This window comes from Loxodonta africana, chromosome 5 (genome assembly GCF_030014295.1).
Source record: "Loxodonta africana isolate mLoxAfr1 chromosome 5, mLoxAfr1.hap2, whole genome shotgun sequence".
Classification (NCBI taxonomy): Eukaryota; Metazoa; Chordata; class Mammalia; order Proboscidea; family Elephantidae; genus Loxodonta; species Loxodonta africana.
The window spans coordinates 83,766,825-83,785,620 of record NC_087346.1 but is presented as its reverse complement, the minus strand read 5'-3'; the positions used below and the strand labels follow the sequence as shown (position 1 = coordinate 83,785,620).

The 18,796-nt window shown below is 36.3% G+C and overlaps 1 protein-coding gene across 3 annotated transcripts in view; it reads left to right on the top strand.

Moving 5' to 3' along the window:
• SLC4A4 (solute carrier family 4 member 4) overlaps nt 1–18,796 on the top strand; it is a 392,825-nt gene that overhangs the window by 292,596 nt on the left and 81,433 nt on the right. For all 3 annotated transcript variants that reach the window (XM_064285722.1, XM_064285721.1, XM_064285720.1), the window contains 2 exons: nt 2,429–2,562; nt 8,659–8,930. In XM_064285722.1, coding sequence (XP_064141792.1) covers nt 2,429–2,562; nt 8,659–8,930 — 406 coding nt within the window. The remainder of the gene's footprint in view (nt 1–2,428; nt 2,563–8,658; nt 8,931–18,796) is intronic.

The following is an 18,796-nucleotide window of genomic DNA, read 5'->3' as shown; positions in this document are numbered from 1 at the left end:
AGGCCCTGTTTTTTGCTCTCAAGATTAATAGCTATGTCAAATAGAGTAGAGAATTCTTAATCTCATTATTTCTCCTTTCCTCTTTCGTATCCTCCCTTATGCCCAGGCTATGCTATATTTCAATTCTGCAATAGTGATGAGAAATAGGTACTTCTCTATGCTTGGGAAGAATGTGCAGTGCGACATTGCCTATCTTATGTATCCAGAGTGTGGCTTGTCTTGTCACTCTGAGCGTTCAAGTCCCTATCCTTTTCATGTTATATATTCACTAAAGTTAAGTCGTAAATGAGAAAGATACATTACTTTTAAAAAGTCCAGTGTCAATGCACAGGGGATGCAAAACTATCCAAGAAAATTCCAGCCTCAGGCACACCTTTTATCCTTGCCAAGGGTGAGGGAGTGGATGGGCAGGTACGTACTCCAAAGACTTGGTGTGCCACATTTGGTGTCTGTGTCTGTTTCCTGCATCTCAATATTGTTGTGTGTAAAAGATGGAGACAAATAATATTTGTTGGACACAAGGAAATCTCTCTCCTCTGTGTAAATGCCTCCTGGTTCTGCCAACCTTGCTCGTTTCTGTGAGGAAGAATGAGCTGGACACCCTGATTATGTATGGAGTAGTTATAAAGGAATGAGGTGGCATTCTTCAGCCATGTATTAGAACTCACATCCATGTAAGTGATGTCCCTTTGCAAGACCCTCCTGCCAGACTTCAAACCTAGACTAGTATGGTTTTTGAGTGGGGACGGAACTTAGTATGTTTAAGATCTCTAAGTTGATTGAAAAAGTAAATTTCTTCATCATCGTTTTGTGTACATTATTTTTTTCTCTACAAATATCAAGTGAGTGATTAGTTTCTGGAGAACTTTTGGGGTAGTAGAAAGGTAGTTTAGTGAGGCTGACATGACAGGGGGGTAGGTTAACTATGGGGCAGAAAATGATTGGGGAGCACCTGAGAAACCCCAGAAATCCACTCTGTTTCAGTCAGGGGCAGCTTAGATTAAGAGATGACTTGCTTTATGTAAACATAAATCATACTTATATGAACATGTAATTTATAGTTTAATTGAAAAGGGAAATCTCCATAGTACCATTTTGTTTTAGTATACACGTGGAGTTACCAATATGACATAATTTCCCTCTGCTGTGTAAATTAACCTAGTGTCTTTTAAAACAAAAAGTGTCTTTATTTACTCATTCGAAGCTTTTATTTTACAAATTATATTGTTCAGATTAATAGTCTTATGTTGAATAAAAGGTCTGTTATCCTTTTGTATTTATAAATCATTCCTTTATAAAATACTATTTAAATTTACGAATAGGCCTTGCTACAAATAAATATGTTTTTCCAAGTGAATTCTGAAATAATGAAAAATATAGGAAACAGGCTGGTTTGCCATCACCTGAGGTATTGATCGTGGATGAGGGAATTAAGAGCAGAACATTAGGATAATTTTATAAGTCAGCAATGCTTGATAACCTGTGTTTCTTTTTTCCTGTTATGCTAAAGGAAAATAATGGGGTGTATTCCTGAGGTATAACTGCAAGGCTTAGCTATGCCCTCGCACATTTATTTCTTCCAAAGATTAAGTTAATAGAAGCTCTTGCATTAGTTTACATCAATATATAATGAGAATTTTTTTTTCAATTGGCATCTTAGAAATTGCAAAATGGAGGGCAAATCACTTTTGTGTTTTGTTCTTTTCCCTTTGCACTTGAAAATCTTTTCTCTAGAAAAAATAGCTTTTGTGCATAAAAATACAGATATTTATAAGTGCCTACTTTTTTTTTTTTTTTTTTTTTACTATGAGAGCAAAAGACCCCTGGTGACACAGTGGTTAAGCACTGGACGATTAACTGAAAGATCAGTGGTTCAAACCCACCAGCCGCTCTGTGGGAGAAAGATGAGGCAGTCTGCGTTCATAAGGATTACAGCCTTGGAAACCCTGTGGTGCAGTTCTGCTCTACCTATGGGGCCACTGTGAGTTGGAATAGACTCAATGGCAACAGTTTACTATGAGCAAGGTGAAATCAAGCTAAAACAAACACTGAGGGTAATCACAAAGAGAAAAACATTATCAAAGGTACCAAATCACTTCTACTCAGTTGGTGGGATTATAGAATGTAATTGTTCATATAGAAGCCTGAATATTCTTAGTATGTGGCAGGACCACCTTTTGTCTCCCACAGTCAGCCACCAGTCATTATAGTTCTTTGGAGCAGCACAACCCTTGGAGTTACTAGGGAGGAATGACCCAACTTTATGTAAGGTGAAATAATGGGTGGTGACATTCACCTTGGTAAGAACTTTTATTCTTCATATTTATTTAATATGTTTGCTAAGGCCCTCTTTGGCTTTATTCCCTAGCAACAAATAGGAAGAAAAAAATATGTGTTTCACTTAACACCTGTATTTTCTTTCTATTAGGGCGTGTTGGAGAGTTTCCTGGGCACAGCTGTCTCTGGAGCCATCTTTTGCCTTTTTGCTGGTCAACCACTCACTATTTTGAGCAGCACAGGACCTGTTCTAGTTTTCGAGAGGCTTCTATTTAATTTTAGCAAGTATGTATATATACTAATTATAATTTAGAATTGTTTAATTGTAGAACATTCATAGCCTAGATAGTACACGGAGTAGTAATTAGGTAGATCCAAGAGCACTGGAATTTTTAAGATTTGGAAGTTGAAAGGGCCTTAGAATTTAGGTCATCCAGCACTCATTTTACATTTGACTCAACCGAAGCTGAATATGCAGTGTTATATTCCTGCTCCCTCCCCAGTCATTCTCTGCCCTTTTTGTTACATTTGTGTCCTAGGGAGCTGATCCCTATAGACTGTAACACCCAGTGCCCCTTGCCTGCTGGCTTCCTATTGGGCTTGGCTAAATGGGAAGCATCAGCAGAGGATCAGAGGATGGCAAGAGAGAGAGGTCCAGGTATGCCCCGCTACTCCCTTCTGCTTTAGCACCACAGTCTGGCAGAGGCTTATTCCCCAGGACGATAGCCCCTACCAACTGGTCCCACTACCACAGCTCTACCCCTTACCAGGCTCTCGTAATACTGTTCCTTCCGCAACCCTTTTAAGCCTGGAGGTAGGTATCGTTTCCTGCTCTTGCTAGTCCCTGAGTGCCTAGCCATTTTTTGTTACCCACACGTCTACAAACAGCCCACTCATTAGGTTTTCCTCAGAATCTCGTTTGACTGTACCTTCTGTTTATGGCCATGATTCTGACTGATATGCTACAGAAATTAAATGACTTCTTCAAGGCCCCTTAGTTCTAATGAAAGAGACTGGGTGTTCCTAACCCAAATTCCGTTGTTCTTAACTAAAGATACCTTTCAGGATTCAGCTGAATAATTAATATTTATTGCACTTGTCCATGTGCCAGATGCAATCCTAAATGCTTTACATGCATCAACTTATTTAATTCTTGTAGCAGTCCTATTAGGTAGAGAACATATTTGTTTCACAGACTAGATAACAGGCACCGAGAGGATAAGTAGATAGCTGAAGGCTGGGCTGGGATTTGAATCCTTGCTTTCTGACTCTAGAGTCCACACTCGTTACAAGATCATTAGGGACTACTAATGGTTGTAACAGTTGTGATATCAATATCTTCTTTTTAAAATTGATGGATTGTTTTAGGAAGGGGAAAATTGAGTTAAGTTAATTATCCAAGCGGCCACATCAGCACACAAGAATTCAAAATCAAATTGGGTCCTCTGGCCTTTTTCTAATGTATTTGATATCTCTAAGAGAACATTGCCTTTACAGAAAGATTTTATTTCTTAGATAGATTGCAGAATTTTATTTAGCTTGCCAACACTCCTTGTTGGAATTTCCATATTCTTACATTGTTACACATACTTACAATTTCATTTTTATAAATGACATTATGTGCTTAGTACCTCACAGAGTTAAGGGCTCATTTATAGTCTTTCACATTGTGTGTCATCAAAAATGATCAAAAGATACAAGAGGAATGAGGGTCTAAAACCAGTGTTTTGAAAACTCGGTTGAGAACATTAGTGAGAGTCTTCTGAGAATTTAAAGGGCCAAATTTTAAATTATATTGTGAGTTTTCTGTAGGTCATTACTACAAATCCTTCCTCCATCATAATTCTGAGAGAAACATTGGAAAGAATTCTTTTCACATCAGTTTACAGAAAGAGTCAAACAGTTTTTATATGTTTAAGAAAACATTGTGTGAGAGAAGAAAGTCTTTGTGGAAAGATTAAACAAGCATGTAGTATAAACAGGAACAAACATGCACAACCTTTGCAGAAAGATTTATTGGATGCAATGGGATCAGAGCCTTAATCTACAGAAAATGTTCGCCGGCCAGTTTGCTTTAGATAATTGTGGGATAGAAATGATTTCCTTCCACTAAGCAAGTTTCTTTCTCACTTTTCCTTCTGTTTCATCATAATTGGAAAGTACATATAGTTCCCAATGATTCATTTGTAAACGGTTTCAAAGCAGTGAGAAATATTTGAGAAACCTTGCTTTAAATCCATCACTGAGTAATACGTTTCTCTTCTGTGGCAAACGTTATTTTATTTACAATGTGGAATCATTTGCTGATATATTATAACAGCAGTGCTAGTATTTTGTCTAAATACAGAGCATTTGTGTTATTTCCCAAAGTGTGTTTCATCAATTACTCGTTCCGTTAGATGCTTCATGAAAAAAAGGTTGTGATCCTAATAGGTCTGGAAAGGATTGTATATTATATCCCCTTCTAGGAATCAATTCTGTACTTTAGTATACTAAGGGACCTGAAAAGTAAAGAAACTGTTTTTCTTTGTCTTGCCCAGATTTCTCCAAATATATTTCACCACTTTTGAGAAATAGGTAAATCTTTGTTTTGTAGCTTGAGTGCAGCCTAGCAGTAACTCCACATAATCTGGAGATTTATCTCTGACATGGGATACAGATTTTAGTTTCTGCACTGTAAACTGTAGAATTATAAGGGAATAAGAATGATATGCTGTCACCTCTTAAACTTACTAATAGAATGATAAAAATAGCTCACAAATTTCCAAAACACACTTGTAGTTTCCTTTCCCAAATTCTGCAGTCTTGTTGCATTATTTTCACCCATTGTATCCCAGTAACAGAGAATTAAATTCCATTTTCTTTTCCTTAAATGAAGAATCTGAAAGGAGTTTCAACAATGAGTTTTAAAACTTCACAATAAAGTAGGATTTTAACCTGCATTATTGTTATTTGGTCATTCGATATTTTCTATATTCCTTGAACAATTTGCTTTTCAGTCTTAAAATAATTTTTTTTTTCCTTTTGTGTTACCTGATTTATTCCTTTAGCTCAGGGAGTTTATTTGTCAGTGGCTGTCTTAGTCATCTAGTGCTGCTATAACAGAAATACCACAAGTGGATGGCTTTAACAAAGAGAAATTTATTCTCTTACAGCCTAGTAGCTTACAAGACCAGATTCAGGCTTTCTCTCTCAGTCAGCTCTGGAGGAAGATTCCTTGTCATCAATCTTTCCCTGGCCGAGGTGCTCCTCAGGTGCAAGGACCCCAGGTCCAAAGGACGCACTCTGCTCCCGGGGCTGCATTCTTGGTGGTCTGAGGTCCCTAACTCTGTGCTTGCTTCCCTTTCCTTTTATCTCTTGAGAGATAAAAGGTGGTGCAGGCCCCACCCCAGGCAAACTCCTGTTACATTGGACGAGGGAGGTGACCTGAGTAAGGATGATGTTACAATCCCACCCTAATCCTCTTTAGCATAAAATTATAATCACAAAATGGAGGACAACCACACAACCCTGGGAATCATGGCCTAACCAAGTTGACACATATTTTGGGGGGAAACAATTAGTCCATGACAGTGGCTGAATGTTAATTTCTGCAGGATATTTCAGATGTGAATACTTTGGTTTATTTGTATCCTTGATTTTATCCTACTCAGAAACCATAACTCACGTTACCATTGGGATACATATCCATTTTCTCCTCCAATTCACTGTAGTTTCTTTGGTCTCTGTTATCATTTCCTGTTACTTTTTGTAAGTAAATTGCTGTTTAAACTTGGCATGAAGGGGATTAATAGGCTTATTGGATGTAATAATGCTATTTTTTAGTTTTTACTGATGATCAACTTGTTTAAAAAAGTTTCTCATCTCTTATTCCTCCTTCTTGCTGCTCTAAAGACATCACTTTCATAATGCAGTGCCATTGGTTTTAGCGACTTTATTTGGGTTATTCTTGTCAAGCTTCTCTGGGAGTATGAAAGTTTATTAAAGTGGCTAGTTTGAGTATATTTTTTATGTCCTAAATTTAAGTTTACACATGTATTTTTTTTTTCCTTTGCAATCCAAACTGATGGTGCTCCTAACCATTAACTAGTTAAGGGATTTCTTTCTCATCCAGTCCCGTAAACATTGATTCTATAAACAACCACCAGCATTCTTAGAACACATCAAGATTACCCTAACTTTGAACTTGTTAGGGAAGGAAAGCTAGGTAGTTGTTTAAAACTTTTATTTTAAGAAAAGAGCCTGTTGGCTTAGAAGTAATAAAACTGTTTCTTAATCCCAACTGTGACACTGACTCATTGTATGATAATGTAAATTATCGCAAATTCCTAGAACTCAGCCTTTTCTGTAGTCTGCTTTTCTCACAAAGACATACATAGGATTAAACAGTGGGGTTCCAGACATATGGGAGACTGGAAGGGAGTGCAAAATTATCTTCAGAAAGATTCCAGGAAATCCATGGAAGGTAACTTTCTAGTCCAGTGTTAATGTTCTGCTTTGGTGATGTTTTTCAGTCTATCACTTGATGAGAATAGGGAAGAAAGGACAATGCCTTTAGTGCCCACCATATGCATGAGTTAAATACAACTTGGAGAGAAGAGCCATGATGTAATTTTTAAAAAGGCCGGTCTACAAATCAAGAGATTTGGTTTCTGGTCTGACTCGCCTTGGTATCCTCATCTTTAAAATAAGGCACATTTGAGTAACCGGTATCTAAGGAACTTTGAATTCTAACCTTCTATAATTTTCAGCTACCACAGGATCAGCTCTCTCCTGGTTACATGTGATAACTTGAGTGTAGGTAACTGTCTCAGCCACGTCCCAGGCCGCAGGCAGGTATTTATTAATCCAGCATGTCTTTATTGGGCACTTTCTGTGTGCCAGGTGCATTTTTCTATAGCAATAAGGAAGTAGTAAAATGTGGGCTAGAAGTTCAGAGGATATCTATTCTCTTGGTCTTTACTAGGTAAAGAATTTGAATTTTATTTTAAGAGCAGTGGGAAGCCAATGAAAGATTTTAAGAAGGGGTATCTGATTTACATTTTAAAAGATCATTTTTTGCTTTGGTGTGTAAAATCTCTTTGAGCAGGACAAGCTTGGAAGTAAGGACATCAGTAAGGAGGCTGTTATGATCAAGCAAAGACTTAATGGTGGCCAGACTGCGTTGGTAGAGCTGAAGGAGATGAGATGATGCTTTAGGGAAAAAATTCAAATACATCACTAGCAGCTGTCAGAAACTCATTGTCTAAGAGCAAATCTATAGATCTTTGAGCATGCATGATCCTTGATTTAATTCTTTTTTCTCATATAAAAAATGTGAATGCTATTATCTGCTTTGTCATCACAAATAAATTCATTTTAAAAGAAATGTTGTAAAGCACTCTCCACATGGTTTTAAAAGAATCAGTATGAAATGGTAAAGTATCATCCTAATTGTGAATCTTGAACTCATTCATTTCTAAGAAATGGAAAGGGCATTGAAAATCAATGGCTTCCTTCCATGGCAGTGGCCAATACTGAGTTTGTTGGAGGATAGGCACAGAGAGAAAAAGGTTGTCCTGAGATATTGCACACACAAATTCAGCACAGGAGATCATATCTATGGGCAAGCTTAATGAGAATTGGTAGTGTTACATGGCGGGCCTAACTTTTCTCAATCAGACTGCAGCCTGCATTTCTAATCTCATCTCTTCATGTTGGTGGTACTCATTTCACAGTGAGTGTTACATGTCATCTCAAACCACAGGCATTTTTATATATGTTTTCCTCTTCCCGGCCTGATCTTTCCTGGTCAGCCTGGAAAGCTGCTACTTATCCTTGAACAACTTGACTTCTTTTTGTTTTTTTTGGCAAACTTCATCTAAACCCCCGCCCAGAATTAGTTACTCCCTCCCCTGAGACACTTTGTGTGAACCTTGAGATACCACTTAGTATTGTATAATGTGATTTTTTGTTTACCAGCAGTAGACTGTGACAGCTTAGGGGCAGAGAACATATTTATCTTAGTGTCTTCAGTAACAAGTAAAACTCACAAATGTTTCTAGAGCCCATGCTGGGTGCTAATGTCATGTTTTCAAATTGTTTACTCTATAAGCTCCCTGAAGGCAGGAACTATATTTTTTGAATGAGCAAATTAATGAATTACTTTGATGTGCTTTTATCAAACCTCTGTAATTATTTCTTTATGGTAACATAATAATACCAGTAGATCAAATCCTTAGAATCAATACTTTCTAGATAAAATCTAGAATAAGCTTTATATATCTAGTGACTAAACAATCTTATATTTTTAGCAATAATTCTATGGACATTTGGTAGTTTTATATTATCCTTTACTTTCCACGGATGAGGAGTATAAATACCTTTGTTTATTCTTTCCAGGGACCATAATTTTGACTATTTAGAGTTTCGCCTTTGGATTGGCCTGTGGTCAGCCTTCCTGTGTCTCATTTTGGTAGCCACTGATGCCAGCTTCTTGGTTCAGTACTTCACTCGCTTCACTGAAGAGGGCTTTTCTTCTCTGATTAGCTTCATCTTCATCTACGATGCTTTCAAGAAGATGATCAAGCTAGCAGATCACTACCCTGTCAACTCCAACTTCAAAGTGGGCTACAATACTCACTTTTCCTGTGTCTGTGTGCCACCCAACCCAGGTGAGGATGTTACATTAAGTGTTTTTTATCCATCCCATTTGGAGGAAGATGTAGGCTCCATGCTTACAAATGATCAGCGTAGTAGTGGGATCCTCAGGAAAAGGTTTTATTTTGCTTTCTCTGAGAAGCCGTACTACTAAATTTGAAGGATCTTAGCCATGCAGCTCAATCAGGAAGTGAAAACAGGAGCTCTGGTATATGAATACCTCAATACTTTGCAATGTACTCAAACTGCAACTTTTACAAAGAAATTAATATATATGTTATCCTTTATTTTATGTTATAGGTGAGGAAACCCAGGCACATATATTAACAGATGTAAAGATCAAAAGAATAGATGTCCTCTGAACGTCTATCCCATACTTCTTCCTTACTGCTATAGGAGGCTCTTCCTTTGAGTAAACTCTAAAAAAAACAAAAACTCTAAGCACATCATTTTAAGCTTGTAGAAGAAACCTGGAAGATGCTAATTTACTTTATATAATTTGAAGGATGAAATTAAAAAAGAAATTCACACAGAAGTCACCTAGTGGTAAAGGAGAGCCTTTTACTTCATTTCTACTAGACAATGTAATTAGGAAAGGGAAGGGAAGGGAAGAGGACAGAGAAACAAAAAAAAGAAAGGAAACAAGGAATGTTATGTTCTCGGAAGGTGTTTATATTCTAGAGTCAGAAAAGGGCATAAAAATAAAAGTAACTTCTGGATAAAGAATACGATATCTCTCCACCTCAGCATTTTACAGTCCATTTTGCCCACAACAGAACTTTTTCACAAAAGAAAAAAGTATTCAACTTGGTCTTTGGAATTTTTTCTTGAAATAATTTATCATTGTTTTATAAATGGAAGGCATTTGAAAAAAGAAATTCATTTTGAGGGTGGTTTCTTTAGATCCTCTCTAGTAAAATAAGGGTAGATATTTACACTGGACAGTAAATGTCAGCAGTGCTATGATTCCAAGTTATGTGATTAGCTAAGGGTGGAGTTCTCTTAAAATTGATATACAATCCATGCTTTTCGACTAAGGCATCATACCGCCGGAAGTACCCCACAGTGTTCTGAGGCTGTATAAACCTGAGGCATGAACATGGGGGGACATTTATAGAATATCCACTCTTACTTGCAGACTCTGAGGAAAAATCCCTCACTGTGTGCAGTAAAACAAATGTGGTCGTATTATATAATATAATACAAAATGGTTATACATCTAAAAATAAAACGAGACTACTAAGAATTTTTATCCTTATGGAAGGCTGTGTGAATTATGCCCAGAAATCATGTAGGTGTATCTTCATTCTTCTCTGCCACTTTAGTGGAGAAGGCTTAGAAGATTGATATGCTTCTTGAGTGGTGAGAGGGCTTCACTGAAGAGGGCTTCTCTTCTCGGATTAGCTTCATCCAATTAATCAATAACACTGATGAAAAGATAGGGTATTGCTGGGCTTTGCACTCATAGATTCTTTTTGTCTTTTTTAAGGAAAATCAACACACACTCACAAATTAAACCCATAGGTGAAAGTAAACCTGAGGGAGGGCCAAAGTGGAAATTTAAACATTCAGGTACACCTGAATGACATATAGTTTTAAAAGCCTATTTGTGTTAAGGCGTATACTGATTTGAAGCATTTAACATTTTCAGAAAGTGTTTGGAACAGAGTGGGCACTCAATACCCCATACACTTTGCCGTTGAGTTGGTTCAGACTCATGGCAACTCCATATTATTAGAATCAACTAAATATATTCCCCAGAGAAACACAGATGTTACCATTCAACTATGTGGAATTCTCCCCATGAGAGAAGGTGGGGGGGATTGTATAACCGCCTGTGACTTTCAGGTCCAGTCTGGATTATAAATATTAAGTATGGATTAGCAGACATATTTAATTACGGGATTTAGGACTTTCCTTTTTATTTATTTCTGTTTATATGTATGTATGTGTGTATTTATTTATGAAAAAGTCTGTAATCTAACTTCTTAGGCAAGTCTGATTAATCATGCACCAAGATTTTCTATAGGAACAAAAAGGAACAATAACAATCGAAAGCAACTCGACTGTTCTGAAGCTTTGAGGTGTTCATAAAGTCAGGTGAAGGCTTTGTTAACACACTTGTCACACAGAAAAAAATCTACCTAGTGTCAGCCCCATACCTGCCTGAGACCAATGGAAACTTGCGTTCATTGTGTTCTTAATTGGATACTGGCAGAAAAGGTAATATGAAACCAAGGAAAACATATCTGAGTGTATTCTAATTGTGAAAATTAGATTTTTTTCTTTAAATTGTGCTTTAGATGAAAGTTTACAGAGCAAATTAGTTTCTCATTAAACAAACTATTACACATATTGTTTTGTGACCTTGGTTGCCAACCCCTCGACATGTCAACACTCTCCCCTTCTTGACCTTTGGGTCCCCATTTCCATTCGTCCAGCTTTCTTGTCCCCTCCTGCCATCTCATCCTTGCCGCCCAGGTGATGTGCCCATTTAGTCTCTGTACATGGTTGAACTACGGGTGTTTTCAGTTTTATAGACCTGTCTAATCTTTGGCTGAAGGGTGAACCTCAGGGGTGACTTCAGTAGTGAGTTAAAAGGGTGTCAGGGGCCATAAGCTTGGGGATTCTCCAGTTTCTGTCAGACCAGTGAGTCTGGTCTTTTTTTGTGAATTTGAATTTTGCTCTGTATTTTTCTCCACCTCTGTCTGGGGACCCTCCATTGTGATCCCTGTCAGAGCAGTTGGTGATGGTAGGCAGGCACCATCTAGTTGTGCTGACCCTATCTTTTCTTCCATTATCTTTATAGTTTTAGGTTTTATATTTCGGTCATTGATCCATTTTGAATCAGTGTTTGTCTATAGTGTAAGGTATGGGTCTTGTTTAATTTTTTTTTTTTTTTACAGATGGGTATATCGGCACCATTTGTTAAAAAGAGTGTCTTTTCTTCGTTTAATGTAATTTTCCTTTCAAAAAGAATCTTTGATTTCCTAAAAATATCATTTTAGGGCTGGATTGATTTTACACTTGCACGGCAAGTATTGACATAAGTGGTGATAGCTTTTCCTTTGACCTTTTTTCCCCAAATTGTATAGGTGATCAGTCCTGAATAACTAAAGGCTTGCCCCTCGAGAACTCTGACAGTTTCAACTGTTTCTGTATGCTAATAAAGCACTAGAGCAGTGGTTTAAAGTCACAAAATCTGTATCCAAGTCCCAGCTTGCCTAAACCAAACAAACCAAACCCAGTGCCGTGGAGTCGATTTCGACTCATAGCGACCCTATAGGACAGAGTAGAACTGCCCCATAGAGTTTCCAAGGAGTGCCTGGTGGATTCAAACTGCTGACTCTTTGGTTAGCAGCTGTAGCACTTAACCACTGCGCCACCAGGGTTTCCCCCAGTTTGCCTAGCTAATGGCAAATGTGTGACTTTGGGCAAATTCTTTTGCTCAAAGTAACTTGACCTCAGCTCCATCATCCGTAAAATGGGGTTAGTAATAGTACCTACCTTGGAGAATTATTTTGAAGAAAAAAATAAATTAATACAGATAAAGTACTTAGCATAATTCTTGATATGAAATAAGTTATAAAATGTTAACTGCTATTGCTGTTATTGCTGTTACTATTCATTACAATTTAGGCTCAGTTAATATTTAGTTTTTCAAGCCTGAGTGACAGAGCAAACAAACCAGTCTTCATCATCCCCCCTTCTAAGCATCTGTTGCTGGGCTCACAGCCCATTCTGCAACAAGGCCTTTGATAGAACCCTGTATTTTTGGGAGTTGCTGAGATGAGTAACACTCATAAAAGATGTGTACGTAAATGTGAGGGATTATTTAAACCTATGGAGACCAAATCTGATTGTGGTTTGGAAAAAGGAAAATGAATACCTGCACTTTAGTGACAACCTCATGTTTTATAAAACCCCCTAAGGTTAATGATTTTATGTTTTCTCCAAAACCTTATCACTTTATGATCACAAAATGCATAGTTCTACCACGACTTTATGATAAACTGAAAAATTGCAATGAGAGAGTAATATATAGTTGCATGTACAGCTAGAGTAAGTATTCTAAAAACAACAAAAGGCTGGCCTTTCATCACAACATGCACTCCTAGTAGAAGAATTCAATCAATGAGTCAATAATATTTAAACTGGCGGATGACTTGTTTTTCAACACCGGGGTAATATGTAACAATGAACCAGCAACTGCACAGATGGAGTCGTGATCCTGCAAAGTGAGAAATGATTTTATAGGCATAGAAATAGGGGTCTTTTTTTAATCACTCAGAAAACCCTATTCATGGCCATAAAATATTGTGCTTTTTGTGTGCTTTGTGAAGGCAACTTTTCCTTCTCTCCTCCTTTCTCATCTTTTTTGTTCTCACTTACTTCCACAAAACCTCATCACTTCCGGATTTTTCTTTTTCTAACCCACAGTGTGCTCTCTTCTTCCATCCCCATTTATTGCTTGGTAGTTTTTAACCTAAGTTATATACCTACATTTGCTGTAGAATTAAAGAAGCTCAGTTGCAAATGATAAAAACCCAAAGCAAATGATAGGAAGGAAAATTAGCCATGAAGTTTGACATCTCAATTAGGGTGGATATATGGTTTTTGTGCTAAAAATTTCTTTTCTCAGAAATGAGATAACTATTTAATTAACGTGTTGCCTACTGGTAAAGGCAAGAAGAAATGTATTTCCCACTGTGTCCTGATGATTACATAGTGGAGGTGTATAAGGAAGAAGATAATTTAGTTCAAGAGCAAAAAGTGAAAACTGAAAAATGTCAAATTGATGGAAAATTCACAATATTTCATCACTAATATTCCAGTATTAAAAATTGTTAGCATGATATAGTGTAAAGAGCATGTGCTTTGGAGTAAAGAGAACTAAGTTTGAATTTCAGCTCTGCCACTACCTAGTGGTGTGACTTGGGCTAGGCTAATTACTTAATCTTTTCAAGTCTGTTTCATAATCTGTGAACCTGGTTAGTAATTGTCCCTACTCTTAAAAAAACAAAAAACTCAAACCGATTGCCATCAGATTGATTCTGATACATGGCAACCCCAGTTGTTACAGGTTGGAATTGCTCCATAGGGTTTTCTTGGCTGTAATCTTTATGGAAGCAGATCACTAGATCTTTTTTTCATGGCACCACTGGATGAGTTTGAACTGCCAAATTTCAGTTAGTAACTGAGAGCAAACCATTTGTATATTAGATGAGATAGTATATGTAAAATTGGCACCTAATAGTAAAAATTGCTACATTTCTCATTTTTCACTGATTCACAAAAGATATTCCACTCTGTTTAATCTTTCAGTTGTATTATTTTAAAGGGGCTCAAACATTTAATTTACCTAGAAATTTTCCTAGAAAAATATAACTAGGGCTGTACTTAAAGACTGCCCCCCTCCAAAAAAAAAAAAAAATTGTCAACCAGCGTATTGTTATAGATAAATATGGAACATTGAAGCCAAGCTTAAGTAAAAAATATGTTAAGCAGTTTAGTGTACAATAAATATGTAATATTATTCCCCTAAATCTCAAGCCTAAAAAGGTGTTGAACACTATATATACATAGGTATTCAGAAGGCTTTTAAACTCCTGAGGGTGAGAAGTTCAGCTCTTCTAAGAGAAAGATGCTTACTTCATTTAACAAGATAAAACCTAGTTTGTAAATAAGAAAAAGACATGGACTTCCTTCCTTCCTTTTTGCCTCTCCTCATCTCACCCCTGCCCTTTTCTTCCTTTTCTATCTTCCTTCAACAAACATGTACTGAAGGTCTATTTCATGGCTTTTTAAGAATTGTGCTACTTGAAGTGGAATACACACACACACACATGCTTTATATATATATGTATAATATGCTGTTTTTTAAATACAATTAATTAATTTTTGACCTAGATTTTGGAAATTAATTTCTACCCTAGTACCTGTAGTTCATTTACCTAATGCATAAAAGTTGCAGTTGACTATAGACTCAAGGGAACATTAACATTTTAGCAAGGGCCAAAGGAAATTTTCAGGCCAGGTGTTGGTTTTGTATCTAGAGGGAAAAAAAGCTTTGCTAAAAATGATGGTAAACAAATTTAAAAAGCAAGAAAAATCACCTCAAGGTTATAGACACTATATTGTTAACAGAAGAGACATATTTTATTGATTCATTGTTGACAGTTTTAGGGAGAACATGCTTAATAATGGATGAATGATTGAATGAGAAATAAGCCTTTCTCAGGCACCAAGAGTGTCACTGCCTGTAGTATTTCTAAATAAATGATGGTCTTTTCCTCCAGTGTGAAGCTGTGAGACCAAATCAAGTGATTGTAAGTAGCCATGGCTTCCATTTCCACACTTTCATTTTATTCGCAGCATGAGGAGCCTTCCAGATGCTCTAAAATAGTTGTCTTTAGATTGGAATATCAATATAATTTCTTTCTATATGATTTTTCTATTATCTTAATAAATGCTGTATGTCAATATGCTATAACCATTAAAAAACACTGCTCAGTTGTGTCTTGCGGTCCCATATTATAGTCAATTTATGTTTCATAATTAGAAAGACCATTAAAAGAAAATTAGGAAATAAAAAGTCATACTAATTTAGCTTCCATGACCTGAATCATAGTATATACAATTTTATTTTTATTGTGTGTCATTCCCTCTTTAGATTATGAAGTAGGTTTAAATCATAGACTAATGGCTAAACAAGGAAACACAGGGACTTCTGGGTTAGCATCGCTGCGGCTTACATTTGCCAGGATACTTTACCAGCACAGCTGATGTTTTCATGGTCTTTTAAAAAGGAAACCATAAATACTTGAATAGTCCATGGTTTTAGTTTTCTTATTCTGTCCTGACATATATTGTAGAAGTTTCTACTTAACCCTTGCAGGGAGCAGAAAAGGAGAAGCAGTGTATTTAGATAATCATTAGACCTGGATGATTCTCTAGTTTGGGGTTTGTATATAGTAGTATCGATAACTCATCCTAAATGTAGTGATAGGTGGATAGGGAAGAGAAATTTTTGTGACAACAGTGGCTAAATATATCCAGCTTAATACTTTGATAGTGGCTCAGCTTTTTAGCTTTGAGTGCAGCATCTTAGGTGAACATGCGAAAAGAGTGCCCTTTTTAGCATGGGTTGAGGAGTGTCATAAATTGAACTTGCTTAGTTACAGTGAAAATCTCAGGCGTCAGGCTTGGTAAGAGTACTTAGGAAAGCTAAAAGGATAATAAGAAGAAATAGGGGAGAAAAACTTATTTGTTTTATTTGTTTTAAGATTTAAGAGATACTTCTACAGAATTTTCCTAATTCACCTTTTCATCCCTACAGAAGCCATTTTGCCCTTTTATTGATATAGAAATTTAAAGCTTTATCAAGAAATTTAAACTTTATCAGGTGGCACTCATGTGCACAAGTTACCCAGGGCACTTTAATAAATCTGACATGACCATATAGGCAAGAAGCTTCTTCAGTTTTGTTTTGTATTTATTTTCCAGGTACTCAACTTCTTCAAGATGTTGCTTAAAGTGAATGAAATAAAACATGAAAATTTTATTGTCTTGGAGAATATTCTTAAAGGTTTTTTCTAGTTCCGAGCAGGTTAATCAGGTCCATATTATTGTAACCCTAAGGAAATTTATATGTTGAGAGTATAGATTCAGATTAGGCTAACATTTATTAAGCACATTCAAATGTCAGACTTTAAAAAAAGCTGTACTTTAATAATACTATTTTTTATATTACATAGTTATCACAAAAAGCTTATGAGGTAGCTGACCTTCTTCTTGTTGGTAATGTTAGGCTTTCTCAAGGTCGTATGTTGTTGTTGTGTGCCATTGAGTCAAAATTGACTCTTAGTGACCCAGTGTGACAGAATGGACCTGCTCCACAGGATTTTCTAGGCTTTCATAGACCAAATTCTTGATTGAATTTGATCATCTTCTCTTCTGTGAGCTCAAAGAAATTTGCTTTTAATATTACGTTTTTTATGGGCTGTGTCATAAAAAAAAAAATTTTTATATGTATTTATGAAAGTGCTTTTAAAAATATATTTATTTTTAAGTGTTTCTTGTGAAGTAGTTGCTCATAAAAATAACTAGGTAGCAGATATATACTTTTTATAGACCTTTACATATTGGCGTTTTGGAATTTCGAGAGCAATGTGCTTAAATGGCTTGTCTTAGATGAAAACTAAAAAAAGAATTCAGGTGAGCAGAATCAATGTGTATCTATATCAATATTCATAACTTTAGAACAGTTACTAGAAGTTCAGATTGAAGTCCTATTTTAGTATGCTCCTGGTCTTTGTTACCTGTCATTTCATTTCACAGAGATGAAGCCTTGAATATATTTATTTCCCCCCTCACTCCTTACATCTTGTTTTTATGCAAAAAGGGGTTTTGCATAGGTTGGTACAGGAATCTCACAAAATAGTATTAGAGAATCTAGCTTAGGACGAGCAGCTTCCCAGACACCATCTAAATGGAGCCTGAGAGTTCAAATAGGTGTATTTTTTTTTTTTTTCCAAAACCTTGGCCAAGTCAGACATCAAAGCTCACAGTGATTCATGTCATTCAGCATTGCCAGTTACCATGTCACTTTAAAGTCTGTGACTACATAAATCACCTTGATTTTGATGATTAGCAATGCTGGGTAGGAGAGGAAAGAATGCTGAAGGAGGTTCTGGTGGCAACTCTGCTTGTGATTGACTCTATAATCCTGTGCAAGCAACTTGGCATCCCTTACTTCTGAGTCCCATCCAACATAAAATGGGTATAACTGTATGCGTATTGTGTGCTCTCTAGTATGTATTTCACTATGAGTCAGAATTGACTCGATGGCAGCAGGTTTAGATTTTTATTGGTTAGTATGTTTTTAAATGGACAAGTGGCATAATGTAAGAAAATGTACTTTTAGCTCTGTAGAACAAAATATTAATAAATCCTAGATTTTGTTGCTAGTAATTTACTAACACCTTTTTCCTTTTGGGACTGGATTCCTGTTTGGTTTTATTGTTGGGACCAAGCATCCTTTAGACTATTTTGATTCTCTCTGACCTGTAATCAAACATACAGAATAAGAAAACATACAGTTTCCACCTTGGCTTGTTTTACTAATCAAATAGGGAAGCCCTGACCACAACTAGCTTTATAGTCCAGAATCTTCAAAGATCAAAACAGATTCCAAAATTGAGAAAAACTAGCACTCAAGCTACATATTTCCCCTTCTATTTGTTTTCCTTTGCCTCATCTGCTCTCATTCATTTTAGTCATAATATATCTCCTTTCCTAGCTTGATAATAAATAAATATTTTTTGAAGCTTTGTTAGTTAAGTGCCAGCCTCTGGGCAGATTCTGGAGAAAAGTAGTGAATAAGACATGTCCCTTCTAAGCATCCCTCACAGATGTTATATTCTAAATTCCAATGGTCAAATAAATGTGTTTGTTTTTCCTGGAAAGTTCATGGAGGTAGGACTTGAAACACAGCAGACTAAAAAGACAGGTCAGGGGTTCAGGAGTGGAGGTAGGGAATGAGGGAGGTTGGGTAGGGAGACCAAACAATAATTAGAAATCTGAATGTTAAGTGAGCAATGTGACCTTCGAAGACAGAAGGTTGTTAAGTGCTGTTGCACAATATTCCTATAAATTAGAGATATTCCCTGAGTAACTATTTTATTGTACATAAAACTTCACAAACTAGGAAAAAGGTTTATCTGATAAAGCAAAATGTTTAAATTTCAGAATGCTATTTAAATACTATTTAAAAAATTTTTTTCTGACCCATAAAATAGAAAAAAATCTAGTGAAATATTTAATAAATAAATTAGATTCCTTTGAGCGTGACATGTTAAATCTATAAATGATGCCAAAT